We start from the raw sequence: 18,630 nt of genomic DNA on the forward strand, positions 1-18,630 counted from the left end.
AGAGAAGCTGGAAATATTTTGCAAAAGCTTCAAAAAAGGGTTTTTTCCCCCCATACTGGGCTGCCTGCAGGTTCCCTTTCAAAGCACAGTAACATCTGAAAGAGATACCTGATAGAGAAGCAGATGACTTCTGCTGAAAAAAAACAAACCTAAAAGCTCTGAATTCATTAATTATGTTGAGCAGTACAGGAGGTGATGGGAGGATGTGCATGCTGCCTTGTTAATTTCTCAGCTGTGTGGTAGCTGCAGGACTGCCTCCAAACCCAGTGAGTTTCAAATAAGCCAAGTGCAGGAGGAGCAAAACTGTTGCTGAGATGCTCAGTATTTGAGTGTAAAACGTTGTCTGAGTAGAGAGGAAAATGGCTTGCTTGAAGATGTAAATGCACTCCTGTGCTAGGTGAGCTATTTTGGCCTACCAGCCCGTAGTGGTGATTGGTGGGACTGGGAGGAGGTGTGGGGAGAGGTTAAAGCAAGATACTGTTTATCCATAGCTCAGCAGTGCCTGTCCAGCCTCTGGGTTCAAAGGGAAGGGCTCGGGCTGGGCTGCAGAGTAAAAATAGCTCAGCAGACAGTGAAGTCGAAGCATCCATCTAACTGTCGCTGGCTGTGCGAGCTGGCGGAGGATGTGCTGCCAGTACCGCGTCCCCCAGGCACCACCTAGCGGCTGTGCCACCCGCCGTGGGCTGCAGGCGGCTGCGGGGACCTGTAGGGCACGGCCCTGGGCAGGCTTGGAGGCTGATCCTCCTGGTTCCTCAGGTTTGTGTGCAGCAGGCCCAAAAGTGCCAGGTGAGGGGCTGACTTGCGTCCAGCGCAGCTGCACTGAGCTCCTGGCTGTCTGCCCGTGTTCATCTGGGGGCAGGCAGGGCTCTGTGTATCACCAGGCACTGATGAAGATCAGATAAATCAGGGAAAGTGATGAAAAAGGAGAATCTGCCCTTGTTTGGTGTATGAGGGAATTTGCAAGCTTTTGACTTCTGGATTTCCTGAGCAGGTAGTGATGTGTCACGCAGGGCAGCGTGGAAGTGCTGTTGTCTTCTCCGTGCACCAGCCTTTGTGCATGCTGCACAGCACTAGCCAAGGTTCTGCATTACATCTCCAGCTTGAATTGTCCCAGCTTTGTGCTCTGTGTCATTGCTTTCACTGCAAACTAAGCACAGTGGTATCTGCAGCCTCGACTTGTACCTCTGCTCTGCTCTGCTCTAGTAGAGAGAGCAGCTTGAGCCAGGCAGCCTGCGACCCTGCTTACCTGCCCTTCTCATAATTGTGGATTCCCTGCCCCATGCAAGGCTGAACCCAGTGCTGGGGTGAGGAACTCAGCTTCCCCCAGAGCTTGATAACACGGATGAGCTGAGACAGGGCGAAAAGAGTGAGACAGTGCATCCCTCCCCTTCCCTTAGCCCACCCTGACCTCAGTCCTTGAGCAGAACAATGTAGGTACCAGCCCTAAAAGCCTCCAAAGTGATGAGTGCCCATCACTGGGTTATCATAACCTGCTCATAATCATTTAATCCAGCATTATGGGTTTAGGCAGTGCATACTCCATTTTGTCTTGTACCTGAACCAGCTGTGCAGAGATGGGGTTTTGCAGGCTGCAGTGTTGTCACTGGAGATGAAAGGTGCTCCTGAAGAGCAGTTAGTGAGAACGTAGTGTGTCTCCTGTGGAAGTGGGTATTGTGTCAGCCTGAGCTCCAGATCTGCAGAGTGACCTGCTGTCATCTGAGTCACTGCAACAGAACTGCTGTGCTGTGGGATCAGCCTTGTTCCGAGGTGTTTGCACAGCAGCCCGTTCTGATCCCTGCTACATGCTGAGGTGGTTCTGAACAACTTTTGAAGTAGGTTCATGTTGCAGCGAGAGGGGGGAATGTAAAGAGAAAACATTTGCAGTTCTCCGCCATGCTCCACACCTGATTCATCTGCTGGGACTCCATTTGTGGCATGGTTTTGCTCCGGGCAGCCCTCCTCAGGCTGCTCCTACTGGCTCTGTGCTCACCCTGCTGCTCAGGGCCTCGGCAGCAGCCTGGGCCCCTGGAGGAGCTGCTGGCAGAGGGCACAGCAGGCACCCACGTCTTCGGTGCTTTCAAAGGCTGCCATTGTCCTTGGTTGAGTTCTGAACCCCCAGGTGTGACGTGGGGAGGAAGTCTGTTATTTGCTTTCTCGCACTGTGGTTGGCAGCTGAGACTTTGAAGCTGAATAGCAAGTGATGGATGGGGACATCCGACAGGCAGAGCTGGTGGGAGGCAGTGTTTTCCAGCAGATGCACTTATCTGGCAGGGCAGAGATACCACATGCTGCAAACGATTTCTTTTCTGTGCCAAAGGAAGAAAAGAGAGCGGGATTAAAGCACTTGCTGGAATCCTACTTATGTAATTTTAAAAAAATAAGAATCCTGTTTTCCAATAAAGAAACTTCATAAATATTTGAGTTTATGTTGGAGCATAAAATAGTTTGTCAGCATCAAAATTGTGGCTGTCAGCACGGAGGAGTTTTATTCTTCCTGGCACAGCTGTAAGAGCCACTAACAACAGCGTGTCCGAGGCTGCTGTGGGCCACGAGAGCAAGCAGGCAGTTCCAGCCATTTCTTTATCTGTGTGGAGGGCTTTGCTGCAGTGTCAGCGTGCCTGGGAGAAAGCAGGGTTTGATTTTCAAAACCGTTCAAGCTGCTGTCGACTTCCAGTTGCACACTCCTGTTACAAGGCCACTGATTGCCTTGCTTTGTGAAAGTCACTCGGGCAAGAAAAGCCTCTGATACCTCCTGACTTGATGCATATGATGCAGCTTTGTGCTTCATCTGGTGAGCTTTGAAGCCACAGTGTGGTGAGGTGTGATCTGCTGCTGGTTGTTACAGAGCCTTCGAGGAACCTGGGGAGCTGTTTAGTAAGATTCTGCCTGCTTATAAATCCGATCCAGTTGTTGCACGTAGCTGCATCTGTGCATGGTTGTGATGTGTGGGCTGTGCGAGCGGTCGCCTGGCTCACCCCGGGCGCTGTGAACCCCGCTGATGGTGTCCCAGCAGGCAGGGACACAGCTGGTGTGGCAGCTGTGAGACGGGGCAGGCTCAGGAGGTGTGGTAGGGAGCTTCCTGTAGGAAGGTGGCGCAGCCTGGGGCAGGGCTCCAAAGAGGGGAGCATCTCTGTGTTGAAGATTTTCACGACTTGGCTGGCCAGAGCCAAGGGTGACCCATCCGAGTGTTGGTAACAGTCGTGCTGTGAGCAGGAAGACCTCCGGAGACCTCTTCTGCCACCTTTATAATTGTCCTCTTGTTTCTTGCAGGAAGAAGAAGGCGAGGATGCAGATATCTCTTCTGGTCCTTCAGTCATTAGCCACAAGATGCCTTCCGCCCAACCCTTTCATCACTTTGCCCCTCGCTACTCTGAGATGGGCTGTGCAGGGATGCAGATGAGAGATGCACATGAAGAAAACCCAGAAAGCATCCTGGATGAACACGTGCAGCGCGTGATGAAAACACCAGGCTGTCAGTCTCCAGGCCCTGGCCGCCACTCTCCCAAGCCACGATCTCCAGAAAGCGGCCACTTAGGAAAGCTGTCAGGGACACTTGGAACAATTCCTCCAGGGCACGGCAAACACACAACGAAATCAGGAATGAAACTGGATGCAGCTAACTTATACCACCATAAACATGTCTACCACCACATCCATCACCACAGCATGATGAAACCAAAAGAGCAAATTGAGGCCGAGGCCACACAGAGAGTGCAGAACAGCTTTGCTTGGAATGTAGATTCACATAACTATGCAACAAAGTCAAGAAACTACTCTGAAAACTTGGGCATGGCCCCTGTCCCCATGGACTCTTTAGGCTACAGGTGAGTCAGATCAGCACCTGGGGGAGTCCCAGAGCTGGAGCTTCTGTAGGATGTGCTTTCATAAATGGGCTCTTGCACAACAGTGGCACAGGGTGACTGGGCCGTATTCTCTTGTAGGACATGGCTTAAGGACCTCCCACGTGCTTCCTTTCAGAAATGAATATGCTTCTAATAGCATTTATAAATCTCTGCGGCCTCTGTGGTGATGAAATTCTCTAACCAGGATTTTTAATGGCCTTGGTTCTAAAGTAGCACTTCTGCTCCTTAAAGCAGCAGAGGTACTGGGGCTTCCCTGTGCTTTGGGTGATGGTAAGGGTAGGACTGTGTCTTAGGGTCTGGATAACAGAAACCAGGTTCTTAAGCCGTTTATGAGAGGACAAAAAGGTCCAACTTTTTGCAAGACCTGTTCTATTCACCAGAAGCTTTCCTTTTTCTTCCTGACTAAGCAGTGGATGCTCTGGTGCTGCTGTGGCCTGCTGTCCCACGGGGGCATTCTCCCTGACAGGGCTTCTTTAGATGCAGCCCAGGATTCAGCTGGCTTTCTGGGCTGCGGCATGCACTGCTTATGTTCAGTTTTTCATCCGCCACCCAGTTCCTCCATCTTCTGTCTGAGTGCTGAGAGGAGAAGGAGAAGCTCATTCTCTGCAGCAGTAGGTTTTGCTAGTCCTGTGTTTGAATTACTGCAAAGGTGAGGCTCAGGGCTACCTTGAATAATGAATGCTGATTGTAAGCGTGGAGTAACTGGAGTGGAGAGCTTGCTAGCTCCTTGAGGTGTGTTATTTGGGGGCAAGTCTTTTCAGTGTACCAGGGGTAGGATATTTAGTGAAGGCAGGCAGCTAGATCAGCGTGTAGGAACAACTTACTGGAATGGAAGGAGGGAAGCAAAGCATAGGGGCAGCTGAAGAAAACTGCTTTCCAGGCAGATGGGGAAGAAGGGTCCCCACATCTGCCCTTTTTCCATAGTAACAGAGCTAAGATACAGCTTGGTTGCTTCCACAAAACGAGCACGTGGCCATGCTGGATCAACCCAAAGCCCCCTCTAAGTACAGAACTTCTCTCTAGCATCGTCTGCAATATATGCTTAAAGGAAATGTCAGAGGGCACGTTCAGAGCTGTCCTTTCTCTAGCACAGACTCCCAGTTCCTGACTGTCCCCAGGGTAGGAGCTTCATAAGAGAAGAGTTTGCATCTGAACGGTCTTGTTCTTTTTTCTGTCAGTGCTAATGAGCATACAGAAGTAGGGTAAAGCAGGTGGGTGATCAGGATGCGGGGTGTCCAGTAAAACTGCTGGCTCTGGCAATGACAGGCCAGCACTGTGCAGCCCCACAAGCATGTAGCTGCCTGGCTGCACACTGGGCAAATGGGCAGCACATTGCCAAGGAGGGATAGGGTAACTGTAATGATGTGCTATAGCCATAAATGTAGCCAGGGCCTGTCTGTAACTGCCTGGTTTCAGCCTAGCTGCAGTCTGACGTGGCTGCATTGCCCAGGTAGGTGACAGCCTGCAGAAGGCTGTCTGCATTAAAAAAAGTTTTACCACGATATGAAACCTCAGTTCAAGTGGTGGTGAGAAGCAAGTTCTTGGCATGGCAGAATGGCAGGATGGGGTTTGGGGTGCTAGTGAACCAGTAAGCAGGTGTGGGGATGGAACAGGAAGAGCTCAGGGTGAGAGCAGTGGTCTGACATGGAGAGGCAGCCAGTGGATTGCAGAACTTCGTGCTCTGAGCCTGTTAACCATGTTGGAGCAGAGAACTGAGGGTTGAACACAGTCCTTCATGTGGCAGGAGATCTGCTGGGCTTTTTGCTGCGTTGCCATCATTTGCCAGCTGCACTCCCTGTTTCGCAGGTGGCTGGACAGAGAGCCTGATATGCCCTGAGCCTCAGCCATGGCACAGTCAGTTGAGCTGTAGTAGAGCCAAGCAGACGCTGGCAGGGCTGAATCTGTCTGAGACAGACGTGTCCATCCTCTGCCACTGTCTGTGGAGGTTTGGGTTAGGCAAAGCGCTAATGTCTCAAGCTTTGTTCTTGCAGTGGGAAAGCAAGTCTGCTCTCAAAAAGAAATATTAAGAAGACCGATTCAGGGAAAAGTGATGGTGCCAACTATGAGATGCCAGGATCTCCTGAAGACGTGGAGAGAAACCAGAAGATCCTTCAGTGGATCATAGAAGGAGAGAAGGAGATCAGCAGGCATAAGAAAACAAACCATGGGTAAGGGCTGGTAGAGTGAGGAGTCTTCATGCTGTCCTATTGCATCCCCTGCGTAAGGCGTGTGTAGACTGTACAGTGGTCTGCCTTGTTCCTGGAGGTCTTGGGAAGACAAGCATCCACCAGGCACAAGGTTTTAGGTTCTTTGGAGACTGAGGATTGCTTGGGGGCTTTAACCGTAAAGTTCATTTTCTTCCCTGAAGAATGAATTGTGGTTGTGGGGGGAGGTTGAAGCCTCAGAGGAATCTCACAAATTGCTGCTGTGGGTACAAAATGGATAATGTGGCACACAGTGGGCAGTATTTTTGCTTTAGGCATTTGCTGTGCACAAACTCGTCCAATGTGTTGATTGAAACATAGGACCTGCTGCACTGGAGCCATTGATCCTGAGTTAGCAGTTTAAGAGGGCTCAGGCAAGGAGAACTGGGTTGCCCAGCATTTGGGCTTGTTGAGAGCATCCTCTGGCTCGCCTTGTCTCTCTAGAGCCAAAGGTGTGTCCAGAATCTCTCTGTAGTCAAGCAGATCTTCAGGCACAGATCCTCAATCACAGCCTAGCCAATCTCAGGGAAAAAGACATGTTTTCATGGTGCCAGTGACAAGAGGGGTCTGGGGTCTCATCCGCATTGCCACAACTGCGTTAGTGACTACTGGTGAAAGCGCACTTGTTTTCTGTCTTGTTTCACAGTGGAGGCTGAGATAGGTTGCTCTGCGGGCAGCTGGGGCCCTGCCAGAGCCATGGGCAGTGCCGCAGGGGCTGGCAAGGATGAGCACACTGCTGCAACATCCACTGCCCATCAGTGGCTCACAGCCTGGCAGCGCACATCAGGGCGTCTTCTGGCAGATCCCGCTGAGTGAATTCGGTCTGTCATTGAGCTGCCTTTTGCTGGGTTTGTTTCTACTGTGCGTTTCATGGCAGCCCTGAAATGCGTTGGTGATCTCTGTGTTAAGCTTGGGTTGCTCACCCGATGTCTCAGCAAAACACTAGAGAAGGCAGTGCTGCGCTGCCCCGAAGCCTTCTCTGGGGGTGCAGCGGGTTGGGTGGTGCTCCCCTCTCCCTCAGAAACCACAGCACAGCCGTGCTGCAGGGAGCCTCCCAGTGCTCGTGTCCAGCCGAGGAAGCGGTGCTCCATCTGGATGTGCCCGTATGCAGAGTGAGTGGGCAGTCTGTGTAAAACCTTTGTATTTGTGTGTAGCTCTTCAGGTGCTAAGAAGCAGCTGTCCCATGACATGGTCCGACCCCTCTCCATTGAGCGGCCTGTTGCAGTGCATCCGTGGGTCAGTGCCCAACTCCGGAACGTTGTCCAGCCTTCACACCCTTTCATCCAAGATCCTACCATGCCACCCAACCCAGCACCCAACCCGCTCACCCAGCTGGAGGAAGCTCGCAGGAGGCTGGAGGAGGAAGAAAAGAGAGCTGGAAAACTGCCACTGAAACAAAGGTATGGGCATAGGGTCTGAGTGTGCGTGGCGGAGGTGGGGGAGGCTGCTCTGTGGCTGGGGAGCCATGGGAGGTGCTGTGCTCCACTTTCCAGTATTAACTGAATGGAGGCACCTGCAGAGAGGTTAGGAAAGCCTCCCCAGTCTCTCTGACGTGGCCTCTGACGGTGGTGCAAATGCCACAAGCTGTCTTAAGGCCTGGGCTTGTGTTTTGTGGATTGGAAGTCTGGAAATGTTCTGAATGAGCCTGGGCAGGTGGAGCCTGTTCAGAAATAGCATGTGAGGAATGAGCTCTCTTTGCAGATCTAGTCAGCCTCTGGCTTGCTGTACTCACCTCATCTTCACTGGCACACTCATAGTTCATTCACACACAGTGGTTGCAGAGTTCTTGGTTGGTGCAGTAGCAGAATTCAGCAGAACGCAGCAAAATTAAGTGCAGAAAAATATTTGCTCTTTATCTACATCTCATTCAGTCTTCCAGCAAAGGCCACTCGTGGCGGAGCACTGCACACTGCTGCAGCAGTATTGTTCTCTGCATGCCTGTAGCCAAGTCACTGCAGCTTCCTGTGACTCAGCTCAATGCCTGTTGCAGAGCTGATTCTTCTGCTCCTGTATTATCTTTCAGGGAAGATCACTTGCAAGGCACACGTAGCTCTCAGATGAAAAACATTTTGGAAGTGCTTGATAATTACTGTTAAGAACTAAGAGCACTTTGACCCTTAAAATCCTTTCACAATGGGAATTGCTTATAGTCACTTCATTGCCTTATAGCTGTGTTCTGAAAACTAAACTTTGGAGTCTGATGCTCAGAAACACAAGTGTAATTTAAAGAGCAAGCTCCTCAATTGCTGAACTCCAATTATTTTTGCTTGCAATGGTCATGTAGCAGACTTCTGCATATTTATGTCAGAGCATTGATTGGAAGCTAATAATTAGAGGGCTCTCCCACGTCAGGTTGGGCCAGGCTTATTTGATCTAACTTTCAGTTGGTGTAATTGGGTAGGATTTATTTGTGGAGTCAATTACAGTCATATTAAATTCATTCACCTTCCCAAGAAATGTCTAGGTGCAGATGCACACTTGGGAAACACCAGCCTGGGCTTTATACACGTGTCCTGAATACTCTAATAACAACTTGGCAGCTTTTGTAGAAACCCCATGGCATTGCAGTGTATGCCCTCCAGACCAGCAGGAGAACAGGCTGAGCCATGCTGGGCTGTTCTGCTTTCACACTTGTGCTGCCTCCTTACAAGGCCTGTCAGTTTTCTTGAGGATACAGGAGTCCCACTGACCTGCCTGATGTGTGGAAAGCCAGGTAGTGGTGCCTGCTGGTGGGGAGCTGCTGGTGAAAAGTAAACGTGTCCACGTTCAGTAGCACGCAAGAATGGATGCAGCCCCTGGGAAGTGAAGGATTTCTTGATTCTGAAATCTCTCCTCTGGATTTTGGCAGGACTGGGTGCTGCAGCTGGGGCATGGCTGAGCTCACATCTTTTCAGAGAGCTCCTGTTGTGGTTAGCAGCAGAACGTGCCAGTCGTGTACAGCTGTGTACAGCTAAGCACTGCCCTCACCAGCCATGTCCCTGCCCTGCTCACTGCCATGACCTGCCTGCAGTCCCGATGGAGATGTCAGCAGCACACTTGTTGCAGAACAAGCCGTTCTCTCCCTGTCACACAGTGTTTGGGGCTGGGGCATTGATCTCTGGGATAGCTGCATGACTTCTGGTGGGAGCTCGTGCCAGCTGAAGTGTCCAGTGCTGGATGATGCGCAGACCTCTTGTGCCCTTTGCATTGGTGGAGAGCCTTATCCCAGTGGTTGCTTGCCTATGCAGCCAGTTTTTGAGCCATTTGCTGTAGCTCACTGTCACAGTGCTTATGTTTGCAGCTGGAAGAAGTAATTAGTAGCAGCTCTGCAGAGAAAAGATTTTCACATGCAGCAAAAGAATTTTCTAGACTCTCCAGCAAAAATGTTAGCGTGAGCTCGGTTTGGAATTAGTTTGATTGGGCCAGGCCTGGAAGAGGACCAGAGCTGGATGCTGGGGCACCTCCTGAGCTAACATCTGCTGGCTGTACTTCAGGCTTTTCACAGCTCCTCAGCCCCAGGGCTGGGATGGAGCAAACCTCTCCTGTGCCAGGCATGACAGCATCACAGCCAGGCTGTGTCTGTGCTCTGACACAGGCTGAGTTAGTGCCGATCACAGAACCATAGAATCACAGCGTGGTCGGGTTGGAAGAGACCTTACAGCTCCCCCACCCCTGCTGTGGGCTGGCTGTCCCCAGCTCAGGGCCCCGTGGGCACCTCCAGGGGTGGGGTAAGGTGCAGTAAGGCAGTCGACGCTGCACTTACTTTGCTGGGTAACATTTCCTGCTTGTGACAAACGTTGTAAAAGGAGCTGAGGCCAGAAGAAGGAACGGAGCTTCCTTGTGTGTGTTCGTGGAGAGGGCACAGTGCAGACCCAGGGGATGGGTGCAGATGGAGGCTCCAATGAGGCAGGGCTCAGGCATGCTGTGGTGGAGCAGCGCGCTCGGCAGGGGCCCATCTGGGTAAGAAGTGGTCTCAGGAGGTTTCTGGGCGATGATGACAGCAGAGATGGTTGTGTTGTCATGGTCTCAGGAGAGGTATGCCTGGAAAATTGTGTTGTCAATGATTTCTTATTCATCATCCCTGCTTCAGTTTGCTAGAGATCTGGGGATGCGTGTGTATTCTGTGATGCTCTGAAAGGTGATGTTCCTGCAAGGAGACACAGACCCTTTGGCTCTTGTCCCATCACTGGTGGCCTCTGGGGGTCCTGTCAGAAAGAGCCAAGAGGCTTTTTCTCCCTCACATGCTTTCCAGAAGCCACACAGTCCCCACAGCCCCTTTCTGAGCCTGGGGCAGAGGAGCAGAGCAGCCAATCTGAGGTCACTCCAAAGCAGCTTTTCAGGCACAAATTACACAGCAGGAGGAGGAGGGCTCCCAGCCATTGGCACCATCCTGCTCTGACTTCTACCATGGCAGAGCTGGGGGGCTCAAGGAGTTGGTTGTAACGTCCTGCCCACCCCCCAGTGACCAAGGCGCTGCCCCCCAGCAGCCTGAGCACCGTGCTGCCTGCACAGCACGTGTTGTCTTGTCCCTACCAGCCTCCATGCCAGCTCCCCTGGGCACCAGCAGCTCTCTCATCGTCATGACTCGTTTCCAGCAGCATTAGGAGAAGCTTAGGGACTTTGAGGTTTTCCAAACCCCTTCAATTAACTTCTGGCTCACAGGATGCACAGAACTTGCCTGAATTTATGACCCATTTTTCCTTTAAATGCATGATTTTTTTATTTTTTTTTTCCGTAGGATGATTCAATTTCTTAATGTTTTTTCTAGCTAAAAGGCATCCTGTGCTTTGATACAGGGATGGGTGCTAAGAGCCATGCTGGCACCAGGAGCACCACCGCCTCTCGGGATGCTGCAGTTTGTCCAAAGGTCTCCAGGGCAGAACAGGCACCAGAAGCATTGTTCAGCTGAACTTTAGACCTCTCATGGCTTTAGAAAGAAGTGACAGAATTTTCACTGGTCTTGGTTTGCAATGCCAATGTTTATGTGGGCATGCCATTAAAAAGGTGCTGTGACTGCACGCCAGTATTTAAAGGTTAGGGTCACAACCATTTCCAAAATTGCCATTAGCTCATGTGCTCGGCATATTCTGTTTTTATAGCAACTTTCCAGTCGTATAAATACAAAATCATCTTTTTTTTTTTTTCCCTGTGTGCCTTTTAAATAATTTTAAAGCTGCCAAATTTGTTTTATGTGATTTTGAAAGAGAAGGCTGCCTCTGGCTGAGACCACACATGCCAAGCAACGCATTTGTGTAGGCTGCTCAAATGTTTGTGCAGCATTTACAGTGCCCTAGATGAAAGGCTCCACAGAAGTGCAAAGTATCCTTATTTTTGTTGTTGCTACTTTTGTCTGTCTCTGAAAATGAGGCGAGGACTGGGCTGACACTTTCAGTCTGGTGTGATGGTACCACATAGCAAATGCCAGCGTGTGGGCTTGGAGGCAAGGAGCAGACCGACATCCCGAGAGGCAGGAAAGTGCAAGAGGTTCCAAGTCTGCTCTCTGGGGGTTTGAGGATGGTGTCTGCCTTCCAAAATCCAGCCTGCAGCACAATCAGGGCATGTGTCAGCCAGCAGCCCAGCCAGGCCTTGCCACCCTGCATGGATGGGATGAGCAGCAAAGGACCCAGGGTATGGCACGTCCCACTGCCCCGCAGCTGCGCATGGGAGCTTCAGATGCTTCACAGAACAGTTGCTAGCTGACATGGATGGCACTTTCTTCTCCTTCTATCTCATGGATATGAAGGCTTCTCCTGCAAACCAAACCCTGCAAGCCATCACTGAAGCACTGCTTGTACCGAGGTCCAGGTGACAAGCCCTGAAGCCTGAAGCCCGGTCACGCTGGTGCACACCAGGGCCGGCGTCAGTTGGCTGCAATGTGCCTGTGATGCTCTGCCTTGCCCTGCCCTAACCAATTGCTCTTACAGTTCAGTGCTGCAGGAAAGCCACCCCTCCAAGCCTGTCCTTGGGGACAGGTTTCTGCAGCATGAAGGGGCTGAGCTGGAACCCGTGCCGCCTTCCTCCTAGCTGCAGCCTGGCCTCCGTCCAGCCTTCCCAAGAGCTGTTCCACCAGTCTGAGTGTGCAGATGTGTGCCAAGAAAGGTGGTCAGAGTAAAACGAATGTTAGTTTGGCACTTCCATACAGAAAGGCCCCAGTTCTCTGCAGATACGGGAAGGTCTTGACCGGCAGCCCCTCACCCAGACCAGCACCCAGTGCTGGTGATGATGCTGGGCCTGTTCCGAGCACCATAGGCCGATACTCAGGATGTTGCTTGTGATTTCGTACAACAGGTTGAAGCCCCAGAAGAGACCGGGCAGCGGTGCATCCCAGCCGTGTGAGAACATCGTGGTTGCTTACTACTTCTGTGGAGAGCCCATCCCCTACCGCACCCTCGTCAAAGGGCGCGTGGTGACACTGGGACAGTTCAAGGAGCTGCTGACCAAGAAAGGGAACTACAGGTAAGGGCTGCTCACCACGTGCACAGTGGTGCCAGCATACTGTCAGCAACCCCTGGCGCCTGCCACCGCCAGGATGCAGCGATGTTGCTCCTGTCAAGGCAAAGGAGGTAGGTCAGGGGAGCTCCTGGGGTTCTCAGCAGCCTTGCAGGGTTATGGCAGCACAGCAGAGGCATCTGGTTGCCAGTGGATGTTCACTTAGAAAAGTAAGTCCCAAAGTGAGCCAGGAATGTACTTTTTAAATAAGGGTAGAACTCATACTTGCATCTGTAATCCTGCCTCATGGAAGCAGGCTTATGTTTGGGTTTGACTGAGAGGGTCTGGCTGTTGAAGACCCTCAGGTTATGAGGACATGGGAGATTGGGTTTTCTACCAGAAATATTCTGCATCACAGTTTGCATCCCAAACAGAAGTCGCTTGCCTTGTAGGGCTGCACAATGTCCTGGGCTGGTGAGGAGCAGCATCAGCCAGTGCTTGCCGATGCTGTGGGGAACTCCCCAACTGCCAGAGCCATTTCAGGCTCCCAGAATTTCCTTCAGTGTGAGCAGAGAGGCTGGGCCCTGCTGAGTCCCCAAATGCCTGTCATTCTGTACACCAGGCATGGGATAGGAAGCTCTGCAAAGTACCGCCTCCAAGTAGGAGCTGCCTGGGGAAGAAAGCCTGCTTAGGAATGCTCCAGGGCCTTGCCAGCATCAGGACCTCCAGCCAATTGTTGTGAGAGCTGAGAATAGGCTGGGATTCAGAACCCGAGCTCTTCAAGATGCCTGCATGCATTCTGACTACTGTCACTAAGAGAGGGCAGGGGCAGATGCCAGCCTCAGTGTCTGCTGTGTCTGCTCCCATGCATCATGAGTTCACAGCCATGGAAGTGCTGCTCCCTGTGTTTGGGTGTCACTGTGGTGTCCCACATGGCCCTTAACCCCTCTGTGTCCCCATGTTTCTGCTCTTTCAGGTATTACTTTAAGAAAGTGAGTGATGAGTTCGACTGCGGTGTGGTCTTCGAGGAGGTGCGGGAGGACGACACCATCCTGCCCATCTTCGAAGAGAAGATCATTGGGAAGGTGGAGAAAATCGACTAGGCTCCAAGGCTGCAGAGGTTTTGAGGAAAGGACTGTGAAAGACTCTGGGACTGGAGGAGAAAGGCTGGGGCAGACGCTGGCGGTGCTACTCCAGGAGGCGCTGGGCGAGCCCAGGGCGCAGCCCCCTCTGTGCCAGGACCTGGGCAAGCTCTGCTGTGCTATGGGAAGTCGTTTCACCCCACAAACCTGCCAGTGGGAGCCTGGGCTCCCTCTCCATACCGAATATAAGTGTAATGTAGCATTGTACAGTGCATTAGAAAGTGTAAAATGAACTTGTTTACTAAAGCTGCATATTTTTGATATATTGTAATAAAAGGAAAATATTTCCAATGTCACAGTGCTCTTATGTAAATGTAAAACATACAGGTACTGCAGAACTCACCCAAAGTGTACAGCCATCCGTCAAACTCCGTGTGGTCCTTGCTTTCACAGCACCCTTCCCTGTCCCCTCGGTGTGTGTGGCTCTGAGCAATGCTGGGGTGGGATGCACCCAGCCGACAAGCTGCTGTCCCTGCTGCTGTGGAAGTCACTGCTGCACTCCACAGCGGCCCTCCACTGCACTTCTGCACACCTCTGAAGATAATTGTGCCATTCTGAAATGAGCTGGGCTCTTGCTTCCCTGGTAGTTGCAGCTACTGGACCTGGTAGGGTGGTTTTTCTCCTGAGCTTTCTTGCGACCGAGTGAATCCCCAAGGGAAGGGGGGGTGGGCGCCAGTTCTTGGTGCTGCAGGCTTCCCGTGGTGCATTCCACCAGGGCAGAGCTGTGGGCCACCAGTGAGGATCAGCTGCTGCTCAGCACTGCAGGGCTGGGCACTGGCATCCCGTGCCCTGTGCTTGTCCCCCACGTGTGCCTGCTCCTGGGGCAGACGTTGCCTCCTGGAGGGTGCTGCAGCCCCACGGAGGGCTGGCAGCCGTGTGCAGGCCTCCAGTGCCAAGGCTGGACTTCGGTCAGGGGAGTTGCCTTAGGAGAGAGGTAGTATGGGGAGGAAGCCAATTAGACACTTTCAGTCTGAGGACAAAAACCATCATGTTACGAGTCCTGTGTCTTCTGTCAGGCTCTGTGTCTCTGGGGAGGCAGCGTGAGGGCACTGTGGTCCGAAGCCAGCAGCAAAGGAGTTGTGGGGATGTTAATGGCCAGCTCTCCTGAATGCTGCAGTCACTGTAAGGGGCAGCTACTGGGGTGCAGATGGGACTGAGCTCAGCTCCACCTGCCCTCAGCCCTGCCCTTCCCACCAGCCCATGCTCTGTGCCCCAGCAGCCACAGCTCTGTTCTCTCCCTTGGGCAAACCCAGCCCCTGTGCCCCCAGTGCCAGCTCCTAGGGGGTCCCACATCAGCACCCACCCGGCCCACCTGCGTGCCCCATTGCCCACTGCTGCTGCAGCACATTGGGGCCCAACTCAGCTGCCTGCAGGGCTGGGGCCGAGTGGCACTGTGTGGGGACAACTCAGCCTCTTGTACACGTCACCGAGTGCCTTTAAACATGGTTCTGTGACTTGCCTATCACTATGTGAAGTCCAGCAAAATCTGCAATCATTTTCAGCCAGGGAACAGTGTTACGAACGTCTTTCCTCCCTCTTTTTTAAGTTCTGATGGTGTTGTGTCTGGTGAGGTTGTTACCATGCCTGGGATTTCCGTCTCCCCCTTTTTTCTCAGGGGGCTCCCTGTAAATATGTACATTTGCCGAGCGCAGCATCCTCCAGCGGCCGTGCAGCCCTGGTGATGTCTCCTGTGCGTCCTCATGTTCTGACTTGTACAATGATCTTTTCAAAGGTACTTGGATAAAATGAAATAAAACCCCACATCCCGGTGCCTTCTGTTTTTTTCCTTCCCTGCAGAGCAGACATGGGAGTGGGCTGAGACAACTGGTAAATGGGAGCAGACCGAAGGGCCCTGCTTTGGCCCAGGGCCATGGGCACACGGTGGGGCTGCCCACAGGATGGGCACTGGGATCCCAGAGCCGTTGCTTATGGCTGGAGAGCAGCAGCTCGGGGAGAGGGGACGGTGCTGGGGACTGAGGGAGTGCCTGGGGGTCCTGAGGCTGTGAGCCAGGCATCGGAAAGGCTCTAGAGGAGTGTTTGGAGCCCCGTTTGGGGGCTACTCCTCCCTTCACAGGGTATGACAGCAGCTTCTGGGACTGGAGCCCTGGGGCAGTTCTGCATTCTTGCAGCCAGGCATGGGGCAGAAGGCCTTGGGGCCATGAAGCTGAAAGCCCTTTGTGGTTCCTTCATCCCCAGTACCCTGGCAGCTCAGCCCCATGCCTGAGGCAGTACAAGGACCAACCTGGGCTGCCTGCAGAGCTCTTATACTGCTGGGTCAGAAGGACAAGCATGGCAGCATGCCCAGGGCTGTGTTGGATCTGGCATCACGGGGAGGCAAAGGCAGCACCCCCTCCATGGGAATGCTCAGTGCCATGGGAGCCTGAGGCCGAGCTGCCCATGGGACAGACTCTGCCCTGCACACCCCAGTGGGCTCAACCCCCATCGTGACACCCACCAGCTGCACTGTGTCCCCAAGAGGCCCAGCAGGCACCATTCAGTGCTGCGTGCCCCCCCAGCAGGGGCTGAACTGCACCCCGCAGACACAGACAGAGCCCGCATCATTTCCAGGGTCATTTATAATGCCCACTGCAGCAGGACAGGGCTCACAGCTCCTCCCGGGCTTCGGCTGTGCCAGATGGGCTCGGTGACTCTGTGCTGTTCTCCGGGGCCTTGGACACCTGCAGAAGGTGGCGGTGAGGCAGGGACAGACATGTCCTGTCTCCATCCCATGTGTCCTGCAGGGTCTGTGCCCTAGCTGGCAGCCCCTGCCCAGGGATGGGGGCACCTCACTCACTGTGGGTGGCTCCTCTGGCAGCTTCCCTCCATTTTCCAGGAACTTGGAGAAGGTCTCCACGTCTCGGGCGCTCCTATATTCGACCATCTGGACACAGGGGACAGGAAGAGGACACAGGGTGATGCCTGAGCCTAACCTTCCTCAGGTGCTAGCAGAGCCAGGGATGCCCCACACCTGTCCCTGCCCACCTTTCTGCCCGGCCCAGCGGGGAAGTAGTGCAGTGTTGGGTATCCGCTGATGGTGATGTTCTCCAGCTCGTTGGCCGTGGCATCCATCTCGGCAATGATAATGTCCTCGTGGTCCTTGTAGCGCTCGCCCAGCTCCTCCCAAGCAGCCGCCATCTCCTGGCAGTGGGTGCACCATGGTGCATCTGTGTGACGGGCACGGCGCTGGAGGTCACGGCTGGGCTGGGGGTACCAGGGGTAGGCAAGGGATGGGGATGCAGGAGTGGTCATGGAGAGGATGGATGCTCATGATGGAGCTGAGGGACAGGACTTACAGAACTTCACAAAGACGTTCTTGGTCTCATCAAATGCTACCTGCTCAAAGGTCTTCCCCACAAGCACTTTAACGGGCCGTGTGTTCCAGTCCTCGGGGGGCTCTGCACTCAGCAGCTGGGGCTGTGGGGACAGCAGGGACGGCCGCAGCCCACAGAATCACAGAATGGCCAAGCTTGGAAGGGACCTCAAGGATCATGAAGCTCCAACCCCCTGCCACATGCAGGGCCACCAACCTCCACATTCAATACCAGCCCAGGCTGCCCAGGGCCCCATCCAACCTGGCCTTGAACACCTCCAGGCATGGATGAGGCATCCACAGCCTCTCTGGGCAGCTGTTCCAGCACCTCATCACGCTCTCTGTAAAGAATTTCCCCCTGACATCCAACCTAAATCTCCCCTCCCTCAACTTCAAACCATTTCCCCTTGTCCTGCTGTTATTTACCCTACCAAAGAGTTGATTCCCTCCTGTCTGTAGGCTCCCTTTAGGTACTGAAGGCTGCAATGAGGTCACCCCACAGCTTCTCTTCTCCAGGCTGAACAAGCCCAGCTCCCTCAGCCTGTCTTTATAGTGGAGGTGCTGCAGCCCCCTGATCATCTTTCTGGCTCCTCTGGACCCTCTCCAACAGCTCCCTGTCTTTCTTGCGCTGGGGGCTCCACACCTGGACACAGCACTGCAGATGGGGCCTCACAAGAGCAGAGTAGAGGGGGACAACCACCTCCCTGTCCCTGCTGGCCACCCCTCTGCTGATGGAGCCCACACTGAGCAATGGTGGGACACGTGGCTGGGTTCAGATCCAGGCACCCATCTCCTCACCTTCACCTTGCCATCCAGCACCGCCTGCACAAAGTCACGCACGGCCGTGGCTGAGAAGGCGTCCGCTTCCATGCGGTACTTGCGGTTGTTCTCCATCTTGATGAAGCGCAGCGTGGGCGCGTCGCTGGGTGTCAGGCCGAAGAAGGGCAGAACGGTGGCACCATACCCATCCACATCCACCACCACGAAGAGCACCTGGAGGGGGGACGGGCAGCACTGAGGCCGCAGTCCCCCAGGTCCCATCCTTTCTTGCCACAGGACCACCTCACCTCGCCCCGGAAGGTGCCGGCGGCCACGCGGAACTCATCCCGCAGTGCCTGCTGCTCTGCTACGGAAGTGTTGAGGAAGAGCAGCATGTGGTGGGGGATCTTGGCCCCAAAGATCTGGTTGGAGGTCTGTGGGGCAGGAGGAGGGTGAAGCCAGGCACCTTGCAGCCACGCCAGGGCTGGGGTGGGCAACAGCCATACCTCATTGGAGAAGTCCATCACCAACTGCAGGCTGTGCACACGGAGCTGCCGCGTCAGCTTGGCTACGTCCAGGCCCTGCTCCGGATCCACGGGGAAATCCGTCCGCTCCTCATCAAACTGCAGGCGTGGGACAATGAGCACCAGGCCTCCAAGCAGCCCCGCTGCCCCCAGCCCACTCACCTTCTTGAAGAGGCAGACGGTGTCGGCCGACAGCCCGTACGCCTCGAACAGCTCATCCTCCTCAGACACACCAAACACCAGATCCACCACCTCTGCGGCCACCTCGTAGAACGCCCGCGCTGCCTCACCACGCAGGTCCTGCACATCTCCACCATCAGCACTGCCGTGCCCACAGCCCGGCCCAGCCCACCCCGGCCCCAGCCCACCTTGAAGAAGCCCACCACGGCGACGTCCTGCGCGCTGATGAAGGCGGCGGCG

General features: G+C 53.8%; 2 protein-coding genes across 2 annotated transcripts in view; one reads left to right on the forward strand and one right to left on the reverse strand.

Moving 5' to 3' along the window:
- The window catches only part of AXIN1 (axin 1), a 68,200-nt gene extending 52,822 nt beyond the window's left edge, over nucleotides 1-15,378 (forward strand). Inside the window, exons 5-9 of the mRNA XM_003210749.4 lie at nucleotides 3,271-3,824; nucleotides 5,855-6,031; nucleotides 7,222-7,467; nucleotides 12,335-12,502; nucleotides 13,452-15,378. Coding sequence (XP_003210797.1) covers nucleotides 3,271-3,824; nucleotides 5,855-6,031; nucleotides 7,222-7,467; nucleotides 12,335-12,502; nucleotides 13,452-13,578 — 1,272 coding nt within the window. The 3' untranslated portion in view covers nucleotides 13,579-15,378. The remainder of the gene's footprint in view (nucleotides 1-3,270; nucleotides 3,825-5,854; nucleotides 6,032-7,221; nucleotides 7,468-12,334; nucleotides 12,503-13,451) is intronic.
- Nucleotides 15,379-16,175: 797 nt separating this feature from the next.
- On the reverse strand, nucleotides 16,176-18,629 carry PDIA2 (protein disulfide isomerase family A member 2; the record flags this gene model as incomplete). The annotated part of the gene is made up of 9 exons (XM_010719759.2): nucleotides 16,176-16,295; nucleotides 16,412-16,498; nucleotides 16,600-16,781; nucleotides 16,911-17,031; nucleotides 17,726-17,920; nucleotides 17,995-18,120; nucleotides 18,193-18,309; nucleotides 18,373-18,510; nucleotides 18,579-18,629. Coding segments are annotated over 9 exons (1,092 nt in total), but the record flags the coding sequence as incomplete, so codon positions are not given.
- Nucleotide 18,630: the final 1 nt, after the last annotated feature.

Source organism: Meleagris gallopavo, chromosome 16, assembly GCF_000146605.3.
Source record: "Meleagris gallopavo isolate NT-WF06-2002-E0010 breed Aviagen turkey brand Nicholas breeding stock chromosome 16, Turkey_5.1, whole genome shotgun sequence".
Taxonomy (NCBI): Eukaryota; Metazoa; Chordata; class Aves; order Galliformes; family Phasianidae; genus Meleagris; species Meleagris gallopavo.